General features: G+C 51.6%; 2 protein-coding genes and 1 long non-coding RNA gene across 4 annotated transcripts in view; 2 read left to right on the top strand and 1 right to left on the bottom strand.

The window, feature by feature from the left end:
- Positions 1–3801: 3801 nt before the first annotated feature.
- Positions 3802–5261, top strand: TNNI2 (troponin I2, fast skeletal type). Its single transcript, XM_036384201.2, has 4 exons — positions 3802–3905; positions 4304–4393; positions 4536–4712; positions 5019–5261. The coding sequence occupies exons 1-4, from the start codon at positions 3891–3893 to the stop codon at positions 5115–5117; spliced, it is 381 nt and encodes a 126-aa protein (XP_036240094.1). The 5' UTR covers positions 3802–3890; the 3' UTR covers positions 5118–5261.
- Positions 5262–5319: 58 nt separating this feature from the next.
- Positions 5320–22616, top strand: part of LSP1 (lymphocyte specific protein 1) — a 49254-nt gene continuing 31957 nt past the window's right edge. Inside the window, exon 1 of one of the 2 annotated variants that reach the window (XM_036384200.2) lies at positions 5320–6111. In XM_036384200.2, coding sequence (XP_036240093.1) covers positions 6032–6111 — 80 coding nt within the window. In that variant the 5' untranslated portion in view covers positions 5320–6031. Of the gene's footprint in view, positions 6112–17768; positions 17944–22616 lie in introns of those variants that run through there. The other variant, XM_054515244.1, reaches the window with a different exon arrangement.
- LOC129046720 (uncharacterized) lies at positions 16523–18589 on the bottom strand. Its single transcript, XR_008508458.1, has 2 exons — positions 18255–18589; positions 16523–18163 (listed from the first exon to the last, which is right to left on the bottom strand). It is a non-coding gene; the product is annotated as an uncharacterized LOC129046720 (long non-coding RNA).

The following is a 22616-nucleotide window of genomic DNA, read 5'->3' as shown; positions in this document are numbered from 1 at the left end:
ACAGCCCGCGTTCCTGTGTGTGCGGGGCAGGGATGGGTGTCAGCGAGCACAGCCCGCGTTCCTGTGTGTGCGGGGCAGGCAGGGATGGGTGTCAGCGAGCACAGCCCGCGTTCCTGTGTGTGCGGGGCAGGCAGGGATGGGTGTCAGCGAGCACAGCCCGCGTTCCTGTGTGTGCGGGGCAGGCAGGGATGGGTGTCAGCGAGCACAGCCCGCGTTCCTGTGTGTGCGGGGCAGGCAGGGATGGGTGTCAGCGAGCACAGCCCGCGTTCCTGTGTGTGCGGGGCAGGCAGGGATGGGTGTCAGCGAGCACAGCCCGCGTTCCTGTGTGTGCGGGGCAGGCAGGGATGGGTGTCAGCGAGCACAGCCCGCGTTCCTGGGCCGTCCCAGCTGCAGCCCCGCCACCTGCGGTGGCCGCTCCGCATCGCCGCCGCCTCCCGAGTCACGGGGCTGGCACCGCGAACAGCGGCCGTCCCAGGAGACAGCTGCAGCTCCTTCTGCAGCTCCCTGGCCATTTTTAGAAGCACTTTCCCCCCCCTCCTCTCTGAAGTAATGTGATGGGCCCGCACATTTTCCAGGATAAAGTTTCCTTGGCCCTGCAAGCTGTGCCTCCTGCCTCGGGCATGAGCCCCCATTAACACTTCCCCTCCTGACTGAGCCTCCCAGGCTGCGTTTGGGGGCCTTGTCTGCTCTGCAAAGGAAAGCCTTGCAGGAGATGCAAGTAGATATTGCTCTGATAGAAGACTAACATTCTATTTATATGGAAATCATTTATAGCAAAGCAAAGGGGCTCTTCCATTTCTTCCCTAATACACTGTGTTGTATGTGTAAAACTTCCACTTAAAGGAAATGCAAGGGATTGCCTAGGGAATTTTTTGTGCTTGTATCAACTCAACACAACTTCCAGCTGTGCTGAGGTTGCTGCAACAGGCTCTCCTGTCCCAGAGGATGAATGCACACACTGGCAGCAGCATCCTCTGAAGTCCTTCCTTGTCACCTGGGGTCATTTCCAACCCTTTGCAGGCTTTGTGATATTTCTTGTTTATGAAGTGAATTAAGGTTGAATGGCAAAGTAAAGCAGCAAACTGAAAATAGTCTTTGCCTTTTCTTCCCTCATTGAATAAAATGGTTTCGTGAGGGTCAGATAAGAAACATACCTGCAGGAATCACTGTCACAAATCACTCTTTTTCTGGCTCAACCCCATTTAGTCTTTTCCAGAAGTCCCTTCATGCTGTGGTTTGTGTTGCTATGAGGAGATGTTTGCCTCTCATCTACAAACTGCAGCCTAGTTCCCTATGTGATGAAAAATTGGTGAAGTTGGGAAATAAGAACAAAACTGTTCCTCTTTTTATTTTCTAGAGGAGTCTTGCTTTGTTTTTAAACCCACAAAAAAAAACCAAGTGGGTTTAAAACTCACAAAAAAAGTGACCACAAGCATGAATAATTGTAAACTTTTTCTCTTGGTTTTCATTTCAGGCTCACAACAACCTAAACCAAGATGTCTGAGTAAGTTCCCATTTTTCTGTCTCTAATATACTGTTGGCATTTCAAAACTTTTGTTCAATCACCAACTTTTATGCTTGTTAAGATTCTTCTGCTTGTTTCCAGTTAGGATGCTAACTGTCTTTTTTTCCTCTTTCCCCTTTCTCTTCCTTCCTTTCCTTGTCCATCTGCTTTTCCTGAACAGTGAAGAGGTAAGTGTGTTTTGCTGGGGTTTTTCCTTTAGCAATGCTTATGGCAGCAGTCCTGGCTTCACTGTTCCTCCCCAGGAAAATCAGCTGCTGAGCGTGTGTGTGGGAAGAATGGCTCATGGTTATTTTCTTGCTGACTCCTCCTGATAAACACCTGAAGGAGAAGAAAAATCCCTTTTGAATGACTTTTTTTTGTCCCCTGGCTTGGAGTTGGATGCTTTTTTCCCTCCATTCCTGCTTCCCCAGCCGGCCACGAGATGGTGCTGGAAAGGCAGTGGTCCAGAGCCGCCTCTCCTGCATCATCCATCCACCATCCCGACCTTGGCCTGGCATCGTCTCCTCCTTCCCCACATCCCCCTTCATTTTCTACCCACTGAGCACTGACAAATCCCTTCTCAAAGGCAGTTCAAGGAGACCTGGAGCCTGGGGAGTTTGAGCAGGGTGGAAGTTTCATTCTTAGCAAGTTTTCCCTGGCTTCTGGCAAAGCCAGGTGGGGTTGGGGGTGTCTGGAGAAATGCAGGGGAAGGTGTGGGAGGATTGTTTGTGGCTTTGTCACTCCACATTTCCTCTTAGCAAATTGCTCCATCCTTCGTTTCTGCTTGGCATCTCCCCATATGTCTGCAACACCACACCACAATCTCCAGCTTGTTCTCACTGAGAGAAAAGAGGATGTCAGGGACACAGAAATGCCACAAAATGGTGCTGATATCCACCATTTTCTTTTACTCCCTATCAAACCCAGACCTCCCAGAAGAGGCTGGGAGGACACTCTTTGCTAAGGTACCAGTTTTCAGATGGAGAATAAACCCTGGACTGACAGTCCTCAAGGGATCTGATTATCTGATGGTTAATAGTGTGCTGCATCTCTGAGCTGGGTGCCTTTTTTTCTGCAGAACCCTCCAGCCCTGTCAGGAGGGCCTTGGCACCATTTACATATGTGAGACATGTCAGGTTTTGTTACATTTCACTCTGCACATCCTTATCCACTTCCTCCTCCCTGCAGCACAGAACCACACCCAAGTGCTGCTTTCTACTCCCCGCCCCTCAGCATATCAGACGTGTTTCCCCTGGGCCAGCCCAACTCAGCCATGTCTGTCTTCTGGGTGAAATGCTCAGGAAACAGCTGAAATGCAGAAGTTGTGGGTTTTTTTATAAATTGGAGTCCTGTGGCTGCTGGTCCAGCATGGCAAGGACAGAAGGGCAGCCTGTGGTCAGGTCTGCCCTCCAGCTGTGATGAACCTCTGCTTCAGCATCTCTTGGTCTTTCCAGCTCCAAGAAATTACTGAGCCTTCATGTTTTCACCTGCCTGGCTGTCCTTGTCACCAGAGTGTCAGAAGGACACATGCCCTGGACTGCTCAGAAAGACATCCCACAGCTCCTGAGTGCCCAGGGACATGGGGTCATTAGCTTGAGCATAAAGTAAAACACATCTGAGTGAAGAGGAAATTAGAGAAAAGGCTAAAAGTCCCAAGAAGCCAAGTTGGACACCATATTTTATACATATATTTCCAAGTTCATCACCCTTGTTATCTCTTTCTCTGGGACTTTGTGGGTTTTAGCTACCTGAGGTTGGCAAAGCTGGATTCAGCAGGGAGCCTCTTCCTTGAGTGCTGCTGGTTTGGGGACAAACTGTGTGTCAAGATGGAGCCATCTCCCTGGCAGGGCTGCAGGTCCTTGGTGGACTGTGGCATTGCATGGGGGAGGGCAATGGAAAGGGGAATGGGCACCTGATAACATTCTTTTGTCTTTTGTTCCACTTGCAGAAAAAGAGAGGGCAGCCACTGCCCGCCGGCAGCACCTGAAGGTACGTGGGTGGCACTGCCTTGGCTCTGGGATGTGTGTCCCAGCCTTCCCACCTCCCATCCCAAGCCAGCAGCTCTCAGCACTCTCCCTGCTAGAAGAGGCCATGATGTACAGTGTAGGGGCCTCCCACCCCACTCCTTACTGGGTCTCTACCTTATCCCTTGCTTGAAAATGGTGGGATTTAGGGGAACTCCCCTCTCCATCAGGACTCCCACTCCCCTGATGACCCCCTACTCTCCTTCTTTGCTTCCACCCTGCACTGACGCTTCTCCTGCTGCCTTCCAGAGTGCCATGCTCCAGCTTGCTGTCACTGAAATAGAAAAGGAAGCAGCTGCTAAAGAAGTGGAGAAGCAAAACTACCTGGCAGAACATTGCCCTCCTCTCTCGCTCCAGGATCCATGCAGGAACTTCAGGTACAGGCTTCTTTAACCCTTTCAGTGCTGGAGCAGAAAATATTTGACTCCATCAGTCAGCCTGGTGGATCTAGACTGGCCTTCCCATCTTGATCCTCTCCTCCCCCTGTGTTACCCTAGAGCCAGATGAACATGCAGCTGGCTTGAGATGCAGGTGGTGTCTCTCTGCAAACAAAAGGGGTCTGGCTGGCAGGAAAGATGTGTTTTAAATTATTTGTTGAGGCAGCATTTCTGTGCAGCCAGTAGCATGGAGATTAGGAGCTGGCTGACAAGCCCCTCTTCAGCTCAATCCCATCTAGCCTTCTGGACTGAGGGCTTTCAGAGCCAGAGTGGTCAGGAGAGAGGAATCATGTGTGGAGGGTCCTAGCAGTCAACATCCCTCTTTGCTTTCTTCCCAGGAGCTGTGCAAAAAGCTTCATGCCAAGATAGAGTCAGTGGATGAGGAGAGGTATGACACAGAGGTGAAGCTACAGAAGACTACAAAGGAGGTGAGTTTCCTCTGGAGCCATCCTTCTGGGGAGTCTGCAGCCTGTTCCTCATGCCTCCCTGCACTGCTCGGGTCCATCTCATTAAACCCATACCCCCCTCTCTCTCTCTACCCCCCCCCCCCCCATATTTCATCCCCCCCAGCTGGAAGACTTGAGCCAGAAACTCTTTGACCTGCGTGGCAAGTTCAAGCGGCCGCCGCTGCGCAGGGTGCGCATGTCGGCTGACGCCATGCTGCGCGCCCTGCTGGGCTCCAAGCACAAGGTCTGCATGGACCTCCGAGCCAACCTGAAACAAGTGAAGAAGGAGGACACTGAGAAGGTATCCTTCCCTTTCCCTTTTTTCCCTAATAGGAGTTGCCCCCACCCTTCAGGGCTCACACCTCGCTGTAAGACAGACAGGGTTGAGAACGACTCTTTCTCCATAAGGTTCTTCTTCCTGCTCAGTGTTTCCCTCTCTTGGCACCCATGATGTTGAAACAGGAGGGTGCAGTTTAAAAAGATGTGTAGCATGGGTGGAACTGGGCTCCTCTAGCTGACATGGGGGTTTCCATGGGTGGGCTGGTGTGGGGCTGGGTGGGTTCTTACCACGGCACCATTCACACCTATGCAACCATCCCTCCCCCAGGAGAAGGATCTGCGTGATGTCGGTGACTGGAGGAAGAACATTGAGGAGAAGTCTGGCATGGAGGGTAGAAAGAAGATGTTTGAGGCTGGCGAGTCCTAAGCACCTGTGTCTCCACAGCTGTCCTCCTCTCCCTGCTGTCCCCACTGCCCTGCTTGGCTCAGGGGCACTGACTGGGTGCCATTTCTCTCTAGTTATGCGAAGAGCTGCATCATGGCAGCAGTGATGTAAATAAAGCTTTGGTGGGAGAGGTGGGTGTTGCCTGCCTGGGTGGCCAGACCCTGATTCATGCCACGGTGCCAGCAGGGACTGCCTCACTGTGGCAGTCCTGGTGGGGATGGGGAGGCTTTGGCAGGGGCTGTGCTGAGGACGTGGGGGACCTCTCTGCTGTCGGTCCCTGTCCAAAGCTGCAGGTGCTCATGCCCTTCCCCAGTGGTGAAGAGACAAAGAGACACCCCAGGAGGTGTTGCAGAACTTCAGCCCATGATGATCAGCAGGAAGCTGTGGGGAGGAGCTGAGAAGGGGGGAGAGAGGTGGCATGTGCAGGGCAGAAGCAGACCCTTTGGCCCCGGTGGGATTTGAGAGGTGCAAAGTCAGGAGAACCTTGGCAGCACCTGCAGCAGCACCCTGGGACTGGTACAGGGTAGGGTGCTGTGGTTTAGAGATGATGGCTGTCACCAGAGTGGCATGGGGAGCTGGGGGGGACAGTGGGTCACTCCTTTCCCTGCCATGGTGGGGATGTCCATTCTGCCCACTTTTCTTTTGGGTTAGCTCAGGATTTCCAAAATTTTTAGCTGCCGACAAGTAAAATCTTAAATCAGTCTCAGTGGTTTTTAAAAGAGAACAAAACAAAGCTCCAAATTCACCTTCCTTCTGCCCTCTCCCATCCCCCCAAACCCTCAGCCCATGAAGTTTCCGGCACAGCTCACTTCTGCTGAGCACAGGAAAAGCGAAACAGTGGCAGCACCCTGGTGCTGGAGCTGTCTGTGGGGCTGCTGTGCCAACCAGGGGAGAAGATGTCAGACTCGGAGGGGTGCCAGGAGGGTGCAGAAGGAGTGACCCAAGTGGGAGATGAATCCCCTGAGGAGAACGAGAGGTGAGGCTTGGGGACACCACGGCTGCCTTCCAGTCCCAGGATGCTGGGAAGCTGGGGAGCTGGGGGGGCACAGAGGGAAAGGAGGATGTGCAGCCAGAACAATGATGACCTACGAGGCTGGAATAGGTCAGATGTTCCATCAGGCTTTTGGCAAGCTTCTCCAGCTAGGATGAGACTTAGATTTCCTAAAGGTCTCATCCCCTTTGAACTTCAAAGCCCTTGGGAAGGGGTTGATGGAGTGGGAACCCCAGCTCCAGAAGCAGGAAAGCTCAAGAGAGAGGTCTGATGACCTGGAGCTGCTCTGCTGCTGAAATCAGCCCCATATCTAAGACCTCTCTAATGTGATCAGCTGCCTTCTCTCCTTGCTGGGCACATCTGATTTCTTGCTGCATCCCCTATGTATCCAGCCGAATTAACCTGGCAATGTTTCAGGCTGGCTGCTGTAAAATTATATATCTCCCTGTGCCTCTGCTCTGCTTTATTGCTTTATCAGCAGAGACTGTAAAATATGGGGTCTCTTCATTTGAATACAGACAGCTTTCCATGAGGGCTGACCACATCTGCAGATAGATAAGCTTGGCCAAAGTGCATCACCCAGAAGTGCTCAGATTTGGACTGGATTCGGGCTGAGCATCCTGGGAGCTTAGGAGGTTGCCTGATTTTTCACCTCCAGCTTCAAAGCTCACATTAGCATTTCTCCCCAAGGCTTCTGAGAGCTGGCACAGCTAATGTTGAAGGGAAAAAAAACCCCTTGAGTGACAATGAGAGGAGAAAGGTGTGTCATCTCCTGTCATCAGTGGCTGCAGTAAGTGCTTCGGCTGACACCTGACAGCAATTAGCCTGGGCTGAAGATTTGACTGGAAGCTTCAAAAGGTGCTGGAAAGCTCTGTACATGACTGGCTGCTGAAACAAAGGGGAAGCCTTGGCTGCTGGGGGAGCACAGGGGTTTCCTCAGCACCAGGATCGATGTGATTCCCAGCACTGCTCCTGGCTGTGCCTGTGCTGCAGGCTCAGCTCACCTTGCAGCAGCAAGGAGCAGGTGCTGTGTGTGGCCCAAGGCAAGCAAACCTTCCTGCTCCCCTCTTGCTGCAGTGAGTGCAGCTACTTTGGTGCATGCAGGGCCATCACTGGGGTCTGCTGGTGGGGCTGGGTCAGCTTGTTCCCTTTTCTGTTTCCTGCTGGAGTTTCAGCTAAATAAAAGGCTGTTTGGAGGAGTCTGTTCTGTGGCATGCAGACCCTTACAGCCTTGTTTAAAAAGAGCGTGAACGCTGACAGCAGGGTGGCACATCCTTTCCTCTCGAGCTCTATTTTAGAATCTTAATGAAATATGAAAATTGAGGGCAAAAATAGTGAGCAGAAACGAGTTCCTCTTTGTTTCAAAAATATGAAGAATTACTTTCCCTTACAATTTGTATAATAGTTTCATCTGCACCTCTAAACTTCTCTTGCTTTTCCTTGTACTGTTTAAACGCTTGCTAGACTCTGGTGATTTCCACTCCCAAAATGGAGGAAGGAAGTGTTTATTTGCTGTTTGGTCTACCTTTTCTCACCCTGTGGCTAGCTTATCTCCCTGATCTCCTCTCCTTGATGAAAAAGCTCTTTTCAAGCTGACCCATGGATGGATGGAGGCAGGACAAAGCTCTAAGGACAGCCTAAAGCATGATGGATGTCAGAGCAACCAATCTTGTGATGGAGCTGCCAGGAAAGTAAATCCCAAGGCTCCTGGGTATAATGCACAGTGGGAGATGTCAGGAGAAAAATATTGGTGCTGTGTTTCTGTAGACAATGTTCATTGTCTATTTAACTATGCCCAGTGTATATAGGAGCATGCATTAGAAAATGGCCCAGAAATATTAATTTGAACACAGCCTACCTACTCTGTTTCTGATACAAATTGGGACATACTGGTAAAGTCCTGCTGATGCTGGTGTAACTCTGCTTAAACCAGACCACGGTTATGCTCTCTTCCATGAACTGGAATTGCTATATGGGAAACTGCTGTGGTGTGAGCCTTCCCCAACAAGTGAGAAGCTGGGGGGAGCTCTGGAGAAGTGGCTGCTTGGGTTGTCCTGCCTTGATGGGGAGAGGTTGGGAGCCCAGCATGCACAGGGTCTGCTACTTAGAGCTCTCTGTAGAGCTCTGGAGGCTTCAGGTGACTCCTGCCTTCAGTTCCTACACCCATGGCTGGGCACGTCCCCTGGGCTGTGCTCTGCAGGATATCTGCACCTGGGAGGCAGATTGGATTTGGCTTTTCCCAAATTGCCCTGTCTCTGTCCTCCTGGGGTTTCCCTCCCTGTGAGCTGCAGGGCAGGCAGCCCATGTATGGTCACTGCCTGGGGAGAGGCTCTGCTGTGCCAGCAAGCCCCAGGCTTTTCTTTGCCACGTCCATCCCCAGCTGTCTTGAATTCTCCAGATCCTTGGAGGAGTCTCAGTCTTTGCTGAAATGACTGCTGTTGCTAAGTATACCCATGGTTGGAAGGAAGTTGTTTGGGAAAACTGATACTTGGAGAGTTTTTGGACTCCTCGGTGCACCAGATTCCTTGGGGGTGGAATGGAGGGATGGCTGATCCCTGCTGAGGAGGACCTGGTCACAGTTTGACCCAGCTGGGCTCATTAAAGTGGAAAAATAGTAGGGAAATTAACAGGGGAGGACCAGATGGATTATTTAATGAAGCTGGGTTATACTTCTGGTTTCCAAATTGGATATAGGTGGTCTGGTAGTGGCATTAGGGATAAAGAACTGTCTCTAATTATAGGAGGTATCAGGTGCCTTCACTGTCCTTTTCTCCTTGAGGAAAAAAAATAAATTAAGCCTGGCTTGCCTCGCCTTGCCTCCAGGCTTATTTTGCTATGTAAAGCTATGGGTTTGGAGGAGTGTGTGTTAAAGCAGGGGATTGCCCAGCAGCCTTCATTTGAATTGCACTTTTCTTTTTAAACTACAGAACACTCTCTGCTGGCTGAAAGGCTGGCTTTTTAAAAACTCTTGGTGTGAAGTCTGGCTCTGAAGCTGGTGGGAATCCCTTGCCCCTGGATTTTGTAAGGTGAACTTACTTCAGAGGGTTTAGGGCTTTTCCCCAAATCTGAAAACCCTGTGATAACTGGAAGGGCTGGCTGTGCAGCAGGGAAGTGCTTAACCTTGGTATGTCCTGGGGATCCTGGGCCCCTCTGCTCTGACCTTCACCGACCTTGCTAATCCAGCCCTGACTGATGCTCTGCCTGCATCCCCCTTTGCATCTGTCACCCTGTGACCCACATGCCCAGCTGTGGGGTCTGCCTGGGGGCTGAGCTGACTCCTTGCTGCCCTGGTGCTCTCTTCAGAGCTGGGCTTGATCCCAGCTAGGCACTCATCCAGCCTGGCTGCTGCCTCTGTCAGGACACTGACTCACATCTGGACAGACCACCTGGCCAGGAGGTGCTCCAAGACCTCCTCAGTGTCATGTTTTTGTTGGGAACAGCTTTTTCTTTGAGGGGGGTGAGAATCCTGACCCAAACAAGGTTGTTGCTCAGGCTCCAGGAGGCATTGGCATGACCACCAGGCTCCTGAGAGTGTAATCTGGCTGTGAGTGACTGCAAACCTGCAGTGGTGCTCAGGGGCTCAGAGGGAACACCACAAGGATTTGGGGCTCTCACTGCATCCTCCCCCTGCTGCTCTCCTGGGCACTTTGCACACCTGCCTGGGAAGGACGATGCCTGCTCACCTGGAACAGCTGAGGGAGGGCTCTGCTCCCCCAGCCTGCACAGCAGCCTGGACCTCCTGTAGCTGCAGTTCCTCTTCTCTTTATGAGTCCAATTAACTCCTGATCAGGCTGTCTTTGGGATTACTGAGGGGGTGCTTTGGCATCCTTTGAGGCCAAATGCACGGGGAATGGATCTTCATGGTGTGGTTCTGTTCCAAAGCCTTTCGTGAGGAGAAGCCTTGGGGATGTACATCAATGAAACGAAGACACAGGGGTGTGTGATAGGGGCTCAGGCCTCTTTACCCAGGTCGTGTTCTGGATCATGGCCATCTAGTATGGGGCAAAAAACATGTCCTAGGAGGTGCTGCACACTCTGGGAAAGCAGCTGTCCTGCATGACATGAGTTTGGTATTATCAGTGCTAGAGGAGCACCCATGGTGCCCAGCCAAGGTCAGGGTGTCACCATGGTGGGTGTTCTGTGGCTACTGCCTCAGGGATAGAGGACAGGTTATCTCTGCTGCAAGGCCAGACAGCTGAGGTTGAGATGCTCAGGAAGGGGAAGGGTTGCCCTGATGCAGAACTTGCCCACTGTGGGTTTGGTACCCAAAAGAGGTGGTATCCTACCGGACCTGTGTGACATCTTGGCAGCTCTCTTAGGTAACCCAAGGCATCCCACACTTGACAGCTGTGTTCAGGCACCTGAATCACTCCCTGATTTCCCAGAATCAGCTAGGAAGCACAGGCCACTAGTGAGACTTGAGTCCAGCTCTCCTGGCCAGGTGTCTCGCAGTCCTCAGCCTGTCCCCATGTTCCACAGAGGCTCAGTCATGAGTGAGTTAACCAGCCCCACTTGGAGCCCATGGATGTTTTCCTTGCCAGTGCATCCATCCTAACACACACCAGATGTGTGAGGCAGCCTTTGAAGTGTCTTAATCCCAGGTTTTGGCACTCAGAGTTGTCTTTCTCACGGGCAGGTCTCCAGTGCCTTTCTGGGGGCTCCACTCCTGCAGCCCCCATCCCCTGCAGGAGAGCTGGCAGCAAGGCAGGACAAAACATCTTCTGTTATTGGCTACTTTAAGCAAGTCCCTCCTGGGATGGGCTGCTGGGGCTGGCAGCAGAGCTCCATATTCAGTCCCACGTCGGAGTGTCAAACCCAGGAGCTACTTGGGTTCAGCCTGTCTCACATGAGCTGTGGTGGTGCCCAGCAGCCTGGTGCATCTGGTAACTGTCCAAGAAATACATGGATAAAGAGGAAGATGCAGGAGCAAACCCAGCTGGATTTATTAATGAATGGGAATTGCAGTCAGTGGACTTCTGTTGGCTTAATTGGTGACTTCCATCCAGTCTGAAAACATGGGGCAATCTGCAAGCAATTGATCTGAGAAGTGCAAGACTCAGATTAGCTGGAGCTCAGTTCATTTGGATTTCTCCTGCTATTGAGCAGACATGTAGGCCCAAATGCTTTTGCCAGTGTATGTCAGCACCATCCCTGTGCCTGCCATAGAGAAAGCTCTGCCAGTTTGCATCAGCTGGAGCTCTTTGGTTCTTTTGCTTAAGTGCTCATTTTGAAAAGAGATTTTTTTTTTTATTTTTTTTTTTTTTTTTTTTTTTTGTTAGGGATTCATTCTGCATTACCAAGGAAGCCTCTCTCCCAGCTCTAGGTATCTGTTGCTTGCTGCAGCTGACTAGACAGTTTGTGCAGTGCCTTTTATCTAGTCCTTGCCAGATAGCTTGGAAAATATGATCTCTTCTTCTGTGCTTGTGCATGCTTGTGCTTTTCTGCTGCAGAAGCAGTTTCCTTTCCAGTGCAAGCTTGCTTTGGAGCCATTAGCATTGACAAATTCTGAATTATTGACAGACCTCAAACAATCACGGCTGCCAGCTATTTAGGAGGGGCAGAGTTCTCTCCCAGTAAAATTGATGACAATAATAATTTCCTTTTGAAATAAGTGCCTCCTTGCAGTTGTCACATAGCTTCCCATACCAGGAGCTGGCAGCATTGTGCCCAAGCTGAGCTGTCTTGAAGGGCAGACTACTGTGATACACAGGCTGTGCACCCCTGCTCTGGTGGCACCTCTTCCTGGGGGTGGCATTTGTCTCCTGCTGCTTCTGCACTCCAGTTGCCATCTTCCTGCATACAGCATTAGCTGCCCTTTGTGCAGAAAGGCTCCTCTCAGCTTTTCTTTGGGCCTCACTTTGGAGCATTAATGACTATTCCCCCTTGATGGAGCCATGTGTCCTCAAGCTCTCTGAATACATGATGATGCTTTTGGGAGCCCTTTCCAAACAGCTCCTGTCTTTTGCCCAGCTTAGCGAGGGAAGCATGGATGGATATGGGCAAGCTGATCTTAGATGCCTTTCCCTGGGACAAGGAGCAACTTGAAGTGAGGGATGCATGAACTGTCTGATGGTGCTTGGGAGTTCCTTCTTACCCATTTAGTGTCCCCTAACCCCAGCTGGAGTGACAGCCCAGCAGCGTAAAGCGGAGATTAATGGTTGCTAAAACTGCTGGTGTTGCACAGCACAGTGCTGCACCAGAGCCTGGAGCCAGCTGCAGATGAGCTAATAAGTTTATATTGGGCAGAAGCTGTATTTTACTCCTTGAAAGCTGTGTGGTCAGCTGAGCAGCATGGCTGGACACAGAGCTGCACTCTTGCAGTGGAACTCACCTACAGGCCCATCCACAAACCCTGCTGCACGGCTTTGGGCGCTGCTCAAACGTGTCACACAGGTGCCACCTGCTGAAGGAAGGTGGTGCCTCTGTTACTGGTAGTGCACCTCTTATAGCCAGCCTCGGAGGTGTCTGAAGGTGTCTCAGCTGCCCAGTGTGCATCTAATCCACCTAATGAAAGCAAAGACCACTCCATTTATTTTAAAGAGAGATTCAAAATTCAAATTCATTCAGCAGCTTTCCAAACCTTGGTGAGCAGAGACTCGTGACAAAGCAATGTGATGCTATAAAAAGGCCTTTTGAAGATTTTTCCTACAGTGTCTGCTGGGGGAAGACAACCTCTTGGCAGCAGCTGCCTGTATCTTATCCATCCTGGCTGGAGTCCTTTGTCCTGCTTCTTGGCCTTGTGGTAGACAAGCATCGCTAAGAGATGGAGCCTGCCTCCTCGGGGCCAGTAGTTCTCCTCTTGTCCTGTAATGACCCTCCTGTGTGGGATGGGAGTGTCTTATCTGCAGCCATTGTTTTGTCTTCCTGTCTCTTTCCCAATGGCTTTGTTGATTTAACATATTATATAGATAGCAGTGCACAGTATCAGTAATGGCGCTGGCTCGACATGCTGGACCAGCTGCACTCCTCCAGGGCTTGGCTCAGTCTCTTGGCCTTGGCCCTGCTCTGGGAAACCTGGATGGTGGCTCACTGCAGTGCCTCAGGTGGTCTCGTGCTGTTTGCCCAGCCCTTGGTGCAACAGGAGCCCAGATGTCCTGTAACTGTGCTGGGCTGCCCTGGTAATGCTTCTCTCCTTCCCCTGTTTTTTAAATCCATCCTTTGTCCTTGTGTGTATCGCCCCTGGGGCAAAAGCATCTTCTCTTACAAGGCTTGTGAACTTGCATCTTCCCCTCTCACTGATAAATGAAGCAAACTCCATGATGGAACCTAGTGATCTTAGCTTTATGGATGGAACCTAGTGATCTTAGGTTTATGGATGCACCCCTTAGGTTCCCCAGGGAGTGCCCATTTTCCATTCTGTGTGAGGGTCAGAGGTGGCAGTGGGGTAGAGGAAGAAGAATGCTCCTTCTAGATCCAGTTTCTGATTCCCTCTCATTTCTGCCTCTTTGGATATCAGAGGAAGAAAGTCATCACTGATCCCATGCCAAATATTTCAGACTTAGTATGACACAGTGTTTGTTGGCTGTTTAGACCCACAATTATACATGTTTCTCATGGTGCTCCTCTGAGCACATCGGCCTGGCAACAACTCTGAGCCAACAGAGCTGGCTCTTGCCTACAGCACCCCCTCTCTGAACCCCCATGGGGTCGTGCATTGCCTTGGGAACATCCTCTCCTGACTCATGCCAGGACAGAGGAAGTTTTGCAGGGGAGCACCACTGGGACTGGACTCCTTGCCCTGCACCCTGAGCTAATTGCAGAGGTGGGGCACCCTGCCCTCCTGGCAGCACTCTGTGGTGCTTGTAAAGAGCTGCTCTAGGGGGAAGGAGACAATGTGCTGCTTTTGGCTGCTGGTCCTGCTGTCTCCTCAGGATTATCTCTTGTTTGCCTGTCTTGGTCTCTGTATTTGGCTGCCTGAAAGTGAGTGCTGGCAGAGTGAGGTGGACTGAGTTGAGTGGGAGTTGGGTGAAAGTGAGGTGGGCAAACCCTACCCTGCAGGCCGACATGTAAACCACACCATCTGTGCAGCTGAGGTACCAGTGGGGTGCCCTTTCCCCTGAACTGGGGCTCCTGGGGAGGAGCTGGGCAAATGCTGATGCCTGCCAGGCTGGTTTCCAAGTGGTGGATGCATGTGCCTGGTGAGGAGAGGCTGCTGGGATGTCAGGACAGGGGGAGAGGTGTGGATGGCAGAGGGAAAGATGCATCGTTTAAAAGGAAAACCAGAGACCACCCCCCATCTATTCCGTTGTCCTAGGGGCTGCTGGTGGAGGCACAGGGTCTGAGATAGGGCTCTTAGTCCTTGCTGAAGATGTGAGGCTGTCCCTGTGAGAACATCTTCTGGGGTGGGATCCCACCACTGCCATGCAGGCATGCACCTCTGGGAACCATGCTGGCAGATGGAGTCCTTGTGAAGGACTGGCCCTTGCAGTGACTGTGCTTTGGTGCTGGCAGTGGCTGACATCCCAGCAGTATTGGAGAGAAATGCTTGAGCTGTATTTAGCAGGAATAGGGTATTTTTGTTTCTTTTTCTTTCTTTCCCTTGACCATGTGTGAGCCTTCAACTGATTTTGCAACTAGTGCTACATAGCAGAAGGATTGTGTAATTAACGGGAACTGGTGCAGCCCTATCTCTCTGGGACTCCAGCCCTCCTTCCCACAGGGATGGAGGCAGACCCACTCTCTCTCACAGCATTTCACCTTCTCTGCCTTCCCTGCTGCTGGGAAGAGCTTTGGGGAACTCCAGTGCCACACAATGTGCTCCTGGCTGCTCCAGTTCCTCTACTGGGCTGGTGTTTTGCTGCAGAGATTTATGGTGGTTCTCCCAGCTTAAACTGTGCCAAAAAATAACAGATGAATTAATTCTTTTTTTTTTTCTTTTTTTCTTCCTGTGTCCACTGTACTCCTACCCACTTCCTGGTGGGAGCAGGGGGGTTGTTTCTGTGAAAGGATCCAAGCAGCTGTGGGACTGATGCTGACCTTACTGCTGCTGGACGCATGGTGTGACTCACAGCGATGCACGTGGCAGTGAGGGGCAGGAGAGGAGAGGGGGCCCAAGGTGCCTCTGCACTCCAAGGCAGTGGTGTGGGATCTCTCCTGCACTGCTCTTTCTCTGTGGGCATGTCCTTTGTGCTTTTGAGTAGTGGGTTTAAATGCTCCCTACCCCACAGAGATGGGGATAGTGACTCTGTCCATTCCCCTTCTTGCAAGCTGTGGGTCCTGCCCTGCTCTCCCTGTGGTCCTGCAGGACCCCGCTGATGCTGGAGGAAGGATGAAAACTTTCTTGTCATATTTAATATCCTTCTCAAAGATGAAAGCCAGGAGAAGGGCAGGAAACCTTCTCCAGAGGTCAAGTGGCCCAGCCACCTTGAAATATTTTTCCAGGCAGAGTTCAGTACCAGGAATTTCTCTCCCTGGGAGCAACACAGAGCTCAGCCTGCTGCCTGTTGCAGTTAAGGACCCCCTTCCTCACTGCCTCACTTCTGGTGTTTCCAAATTATCTTAGCACCTTAGAGCAGTAAGAGCTTATGTCGTGACCTCTCCCCAGTCCTGCATTTCATCATCCAAGCATGGTTTCTGTCAGCCCTGTTCATTGAAAGCCCCATCTCTGAGAGGCAGCCAGTCCTGGAACTGGGGTGGAAGTCTGCCAAGTGCTTTCAAGACAAGGAGCTCATGCTGGCATCCTCTGGGAGTCAAACCCAGTGTGGAGCCAAGGCTCTCTTGCTGGGGGAATTAACAGCTTTTCCTCTGCCCATTTCCACAGAGACTTTCACCTCCCATAGGTAGCAGTGTGCTGTTACCTCCATGAGGCTCCTGCCTTCTCCTGGTGACAGTGGCTGCGTTCCTCCTCACCCCTCCTCGGCTCCCTGAGGATTGTCTGGCATCTCTGCCTGAATGAAGAATGCTTGCAGTGATTTCATTCAACCCCCAGTTGCTGCTGGCCCATGGCTGCTGAGCTACACCTCTGCCTGCCAGGGCTCCCTTAAGTTCCTCCTTGCCTGGCTCGGACCATGGGAGTCAGTGGCAGGTTTGGGCTGATTCTCTCCAAAATGAAAACCCTGTAGGTGTACACTTCATTTCAACTCTGGCCAATTGTGGTGAAGTCAATAGGAATGCTCACATGCTTAAACCTAATTACTCCTGCAAGCACTTGCAGGGCTGGGACAAGCTTTTTTTTAGCATGAGATCTTTGGTGGTGGATCTCTTACATCGTCTCACTGAATTTATAAAGAAAAATATGCAGTGTGATACCATCTGAGCAGCCTACAGAGTGAGGCCAGCATCGATGTCTGAGCTTTGTGGATTTTGTTGTTCATAATCACTTAGGTGATGCTTACTAAATACCTGCAGGGGAAAAAAACCAAGCTGTTTTGAAATTAAGAGACAGTGGAAGGGAGGGTAGGTACTTCCTTTTTTTTATTGAGATTTCTCGGTGTATTTCATGGGCAACTTCCCCATTTCAGCTTACCAAGCATCAAGAAACATTTCTGCAGGAGAAATCGAAAGGAAACGTGTAAATGAGATGAGAGGGACGGAAAGCAGAAGGAAGGTGGGGGTCTCAGCAGAGTGGTTCCATCATAACTGCTCCCATTTTGCAGACAGCCAGAGGAACATTCCCACTTTCCTTGGGGAACATGGGCAGGCCATGCCATGAGCACCATAATGTGCAAGTATAAGGCAGGGCTGGAACTTGCTAGGTACAAGTCCAGGCATCTGTTGGTTTGGCATACTAGAGGTTCTCTTTTCACCCAAAAAAGCACACGTGGACCAGGAGATGCAGTTCAGGGAGAAAGACTTTCTGTTTTTTCCTCCCAAGACTACTCCCATGAGGAGGCAGCATGAAGAACAACCATCTGAATGTGTGGCAGATGGGCAATTTGTTTTAGCAGGTGACAATCTTAGTCCTTCATCAAACAATCTTGCACTTCTTTTATCTCCTGAAATACCAGTGTTTCATGGAGGCAAGTCAGATTTAGCCAATTTTTTTGCCTCTTTCCCAATGTGATGGCTGGGAAAGCTGAGGCACGGGCGACCTGCTGACTCGGTGAGGGGCAATGTTTGAGAGCAGAAGCAGGGCGTAGGCTGCTTGCCTGCCTGAGGCTGCAGCTCTGTGGCTTCCCCCAGAATCTTGCTGCTATCTCCATCCCAGGAGAACATTCTCCTCTGGTGTGGCATTTCCCAGTGCTAAGCCCCTTTCGTGTTAATCTGACTCTTGGCTCACCTTCGGACGTGCAGGGACTGTTTGGAGGTGAGACCTTCACGCAAGACTTCTGCTGGGAACGGAGCAGGAGTGATTTACAGCCCGTCGAGTGCAAGTTGCAAACCTGGATGTCTGCTCCCTAGGTGCTTTGTGTAATCAGAAAAACAGTGGTGAAGGTGCGAAAAAACAGAAGGGGAAAAAAAAAAAAAAGAAAAAAGGGCGGGGGAGAGGAGGGGGCTGGAGAAGATGAAGGAGGGAGAGCAGAGTTAAAGGCAGGAGAGAATCCCCCTGGCAGGGGAGCGGGGAGCGCCGGGCTTTGTGCTGCGGCCCCAGAGGTTCTCCCGTGACACTTCCACGAGGCAGAGGGGGAGGAGGAGGAGGAGGTAGAGGTGGAGGAGACAAGCCGGGGGTGTGGAGCAGGGGGGGCGAGCAGAAACAAAAGGAAACCAGCTGCAGAACTTCCTGAAGGCGGCGAGGGGGCCGCGGAGCGCGCAGTGCCGGGCGGCTCCTGCGGCGCGGCGCTGGGGAGGGGGCGGCAGCGGGACCCTGCCCGCCGCCACCATGGCCAGCGCGATCCTCAGGCGCAACTCCAGCAAGCAGGGCCTGCAGAACCTCATCAGGTGAGCGCCCACCTGCCCGGGGACCCGCTCCGGCTCCGGCGGGATGTGCCCGAGCCCAGGGGCGCGGTGGGGGACGCCGCGGGGAAAGGGAGCGTGTTCCAGACCGACCATCTTCGGGTCCCTTTAAACCGGCGGGATTTCCTCCTTAGCCTGATTTTACAGCAGATCCCATGCATTGGAAGGGAGGATAATAGATAACCCTCCCTCTCCTCCCCTAGAGCTGTATGAGAAAAGCAGATTTGAACTTACTGATGGCTTTTCCAGGAGCTCCCAACTGAAATAACTGAGCACAACTGTACTGTGACACTCACCTGAGCCGCTGGCTTCCCCTCTCCCTGCGAGGCATGTCTCAGTACGTGGCTTTTTGTGTCTCCCGAGTGCTGAACGCTTCTGCCTAGAAAAAGGGTTTTCCTTTTTTCCCCGCAGGAACTGTACGGCGTGCACGCTGTGATGCTCGTTTTTAATTCAGAGATCAGTACAGGGCTGGATCCTCCCAGGGCTGCGAGCTGACACCGCTCTTTTTTCGATTTAATTGATCACAATAGTGCTTTGAACCTTTCTCTCAGAGTATAATTGCCAGGGCAGGGAGGTGGATGGCTCAGTTGGGCTTTTCCCGTTTGTCAGCCGGCGCTGAGCCCGGGAGGACGGCTACATTGTCTGCTGGCTTTGAGATTCCCTGCCATGTGGTCACTGTGCTCTTCCCCGGGGGCTGGAATCGCTGCCTCCCTCCATGAGTCTCCGGGACCCATCTCTGGCCGATGGTGGTGTGCCACGCTGATGGCCCTGACTGGGCTGAAGAGAGGCACTTCTCCCCTTTTCATGTTTAGTTGAGTAGATGGATGGGTGAGAGGTGGGATCAGGCAGTGCTGGACTCACATTCTGCATCTCGGGTGCCTCTTGGCTCCCTTGTGCTCACTGTGAGTGCTGGTCTCCAGCTGAGAGGTGGAGGATGTCACGGTGGGGTTTATTTCACCAGGCATTTTCCAGTCAGGTTGGGATCTCCTCGGTTGGTAATGCAGCCTCTAAACCTCATCTCTCAATAAGTTTCTTGCCTTGGAAGGTAAATGGGCACCTACTGCCCATCCAGTCCTTGCCGCTTCCTGCCCTTCTGGACCCAGGGAAGTTGGCAGGAAAGCTCCCACTGGTTGCACAGGCCCCTGGGGTGGAAAACGGGCAGGAGAAGCTGACTCCTCTCGGTTCATCTTTTGTTTGGCCTGTTGGACCCATTCCCTGGTCTCAGCCCAGGGGGATGGGATCTGAGTTACACATCCCTGTTTCAGAGCAGGGCTTTGTCAGCAGCTTGTGAGGGGCAGGGAAACCTCTGGGGTGTGCAGAAGGCAGGGATGAGCTCAGATTTGGGGCCAGCTGGTACTGAGGAGGGCCAGGGAAATGAACTGGGGTGGGAGTTGCCTGCTTACAGCTGGGTAGCAATTTATTTTGCAGGGTGACAGATGGGGGGGAGCAAGGGGAAGCACATGTGCTTCATGCAGAGAAAAGGGGTGTCCAAAGGACTGTCCTCAGCACAGCCGAAACCAGGGGTGTTTTCCTGTCCTGAGTGACATTTCCAAGTTCCTCTGCTTTGGATAAGGGACTTTTGGTGTCCCAGAGACTCACAAGGACTTTTTTACAAGGTGACATGTTTCCTGAGTAGGGCTATTACACTTAATTGATTGAGGTTTAGCTTTGTGGCTGTGTTTTCCAGTCCTGCTTACAGATGAGGAGTGGAGCGGGGTGTGAGGGATTTCCATGGTTTGCACACAAAAAGCCTCACTTATGTTCACAGGATTCAGCAGTGGAACAGGCAGGGTCTGCTCCATGCACACCATAGCCAATTTTGCAGCTGTATTTTTCTCCTGGAGTTCCTGAGATCAGCTGTGGGGCTGGCTCTGCAAGTCCTGCCAGCTTGGCTGCAGGAAGGAAGGAGCTCCTTCAGTGAATGGCTCGAGGCTCCTGTCTTGAAGATATGTTGCTGTCAAGATTGCTGTGCTCTGCTTTTTTCTGTCCCAAGGTGACTGCAACAGAGTGGCTACACTGTGCAGGTCCTGGGCCCTTCTGGTGTGTCCGAGTGCTTTGGAGACCTGGAGCACACAGTGAAAACAGCAGCTCAGAGCCATAACCACGAGCCCTGGGGAGATCACTGTGGTGGCAGGATATACCTGGCTGCTCCTGCTACAGGGCAGCAGCAGGGATAACCAGGGAATTACCTTCTCTGAGCACTGCTCAGCTACAGGAGCTGCTTGCCAGCTGCCCAACAGCTGGGTTAAGGGTTCCTGAGCTGAAACCAGTGTAAGTCTTGTGCATTTGGGGTTGAAGAGCTGAGTCCCAATGTTTTAAGCATCCTGCCTTGTGCTTGATACAAAACCCCAGCATTTCAGACAGAGGGGCCCATGGGTGAAGCATCACCCAAATATCAGTCCCAGGAGTCAGATTTGCATTAAATGGCTTTTCCACTGACTGCTGACAGGCTTAGTGCACATGGTGCTCTGGTATGGTTTGGTGTGCTTGGGATCACTAGGACATGTTGGAGACGCCTGGGGGCTGAAGCACGGAGCCAGTACTCAAGGAAACATCTTCCACCTCTGCCCAGCCAGGAGGTGGGCTGGAAAAATTAGCCCTCCTTCTTCCTCACTGGTTTTGAGAAGATGCAGGCAGGGTTGTTCCATTGACATCTGAAAAGTTGGAGGCTGAAAAGAGCCCAGGGTGAGGCCTTGCAACTGCAGAGCACGAGTGGCTGAGTAATTACCTGGGAAAGGTATGAGAAGAATGGGCAATTGCAGGGCTATCTACCTTCCCTGCTTTGGCCCATGTGCCCAGGCACTCCCCTTGTCCAGCATAGTTTCTCTATCAGGATATCACTGGGGAAATATTTCTCCCTTTGTAGCACGCTTCCAGTGATGATCCCTCACACGCCCACAAGGCTTTGTATTTTTTTAAAGTCCTCTCCAAACATGAGCCACTTTATCTTGTTATCATGATCTCTTTCTCCTTATCCTTCTAATGAATTCCTATAAATAAGATAGGGATCCAGCACCTGTCATGTCGATTCATTCGCTTCATTATCTTCTCCTGCTGGAATTTTACTCTCCCTCTATTTATCGAGCCTGAAGAGTTTCACAAAAGAATATGGCTGTTTAATTAACGTACAAATCAGCCTCTCTGTGAAGCAGCTGTGCTGCTCCTTGGAACTGGATTATTGGGCCTCGTGGTTGACACTGCTCCCACTGGGTGCTGTGGTGGCTTGCTGCAGTGGTGTCCCCATGGCTGGGCTCTGGGTGCCTGCCTGGGATGTGCTGCCCTGGGGTGCAGTGTGTGGGCATATGGATGTGAGTTGAGAGCCCTGCTGCTCTTGGCTCTTTTATCTGGCTTGTCAGATAAAAGAGCCAAGAGCAGCAGTGCTGCTACCCAGCTGGCTTATCACTGCTGAATCTGGGGTACCATTAGGAAGCGAGCTGTGATTTGTTCTTGGGGAAAAAGGACAGTGTTCTTACATGCTACAAGACCCCTTTCCTTCCCAGCACAATGGGGACCTGGTCCAGAACAGGGGCTCCAGAGCATGGCTGCTCCAGAGCAACAAATAAACCAGTGTCTCTAAATGTATGTCTTTGCAATGCCACGGAGCTTGATGTACAAATACTCCTGTGGGAAAAGGGGGCTGAATCTTGAGGATGAAAAAGCTCAGGGGAAGAAAACAAGTCAGAAAATTTGATCACAGCATAGAGCTAATTATTTACTCTGTAGGATGAGATTTTTGCTTATCTTCTGTGGAGTCATTAACATGGGAAGCCAGAATGTGAGATCTGAAATGAATCTTGCACAGTGCTGTGTTTTGGCCTGCTGTATGTGATGAGATGACTGCCACCTTCAGCACTCATGTCCTGGCACCCATGAGGTGCTGCGGGGCCCCTTCTTTCTCCCTACAAGAAGTTCTTGCATTTCCAAGCAATACTCTTGGTGATTCTCAGAGTTCCTCAGCACTATGGTAGCTTTAAAATTCCCTGAACGTGAATTTTGGTGCATGTCATGAGTGTAATATTTAGTTTGATCAGGATATGGGGGCTCTGCCCAGCTCTGCAGGACACTTTCCTTTCTGCCTGCATTCGATGTTTCCCAAAGATTGCCAGGATGTGTCTCAGCAGGGAAGATGCTACTCCAGTATTTTTGTCTTGACTTCCTGAGTGCTGAGCTGGGAACAAGGAGCTGGAAGCACTTGGGAGGGCTGGATGGCTCTTTGAAGGGGAAGAACATTTTTTTGTGGGGTGGGGGAGTGTGTGGTTGATGCCAGGACATAGTCTGGGCACAGTTTGTTGCCTGGGAGATAGCTACCACCTCCAGGGGCTACTGCAGCACCACTTTGCTTCAACTCCCTGGCACCTAGAGAGCTGTAGGGAGCAAGGAATTCTTGCTGTGGAGAAGTGGGGCAGCTCTTTAGGGGAAGATGGGGAAACTGAACTGTGTAGGAACGAGCCAGTAGCTGAGCAATTGTGTGGGAAGAGGAGGGAGGGATACCTGCATGGGGACACCAGGGGACACAGGGCCTTCATCGGTGTGATTCATGCTTTGCAATGCTGCCTCAGTGTGTCATGAGGAGCCTGTGTGCTTCCCTTCTTGAATTTTGATGTTTTTATTAGTGGCATTCATTTCTTTATCCCTCTGTGCCCCGTTGGCATGGCCAG

Source organism: Molothrus ater, chromosome 6, assembly GCF_012460135.2.
Source record: "Molothrus ater isolate BHLD 08-10-18 breed brown headed cowbird chromosome 6, BPBGC_Mater_1.1, whole genome shotgun sequence".
In the NCBI taxonomy this organism is placed as follows: domain Eukaryota; kingdom Metazoa; phylum Chordata; class Aves; order Passeriformes; family Icteridae; genus Molothrus; species Molothrus ater.
This window is presented reverse-complemented; position numbering and strand designations above follow the sequence as displayed.

Coding starts and splice junctions, on each gene's coding strand:
- TNNI2 (XM_036384201.2), top strand. Junction 4,394..4,535: donor TACAGAAGACTACAAAGGAG/GTGAGTTTCCTC, acceptor CATCCCCCCCAG/CTGGAAGACTTGAGCCAGAA. Junction 4,713..5,018: donor AGAAGGAGGACACTGAGAAG/GTATCCTTCCCT, acceptor TCCCTCCCCCAG/GAGAAGGATCTGCGTGATGT.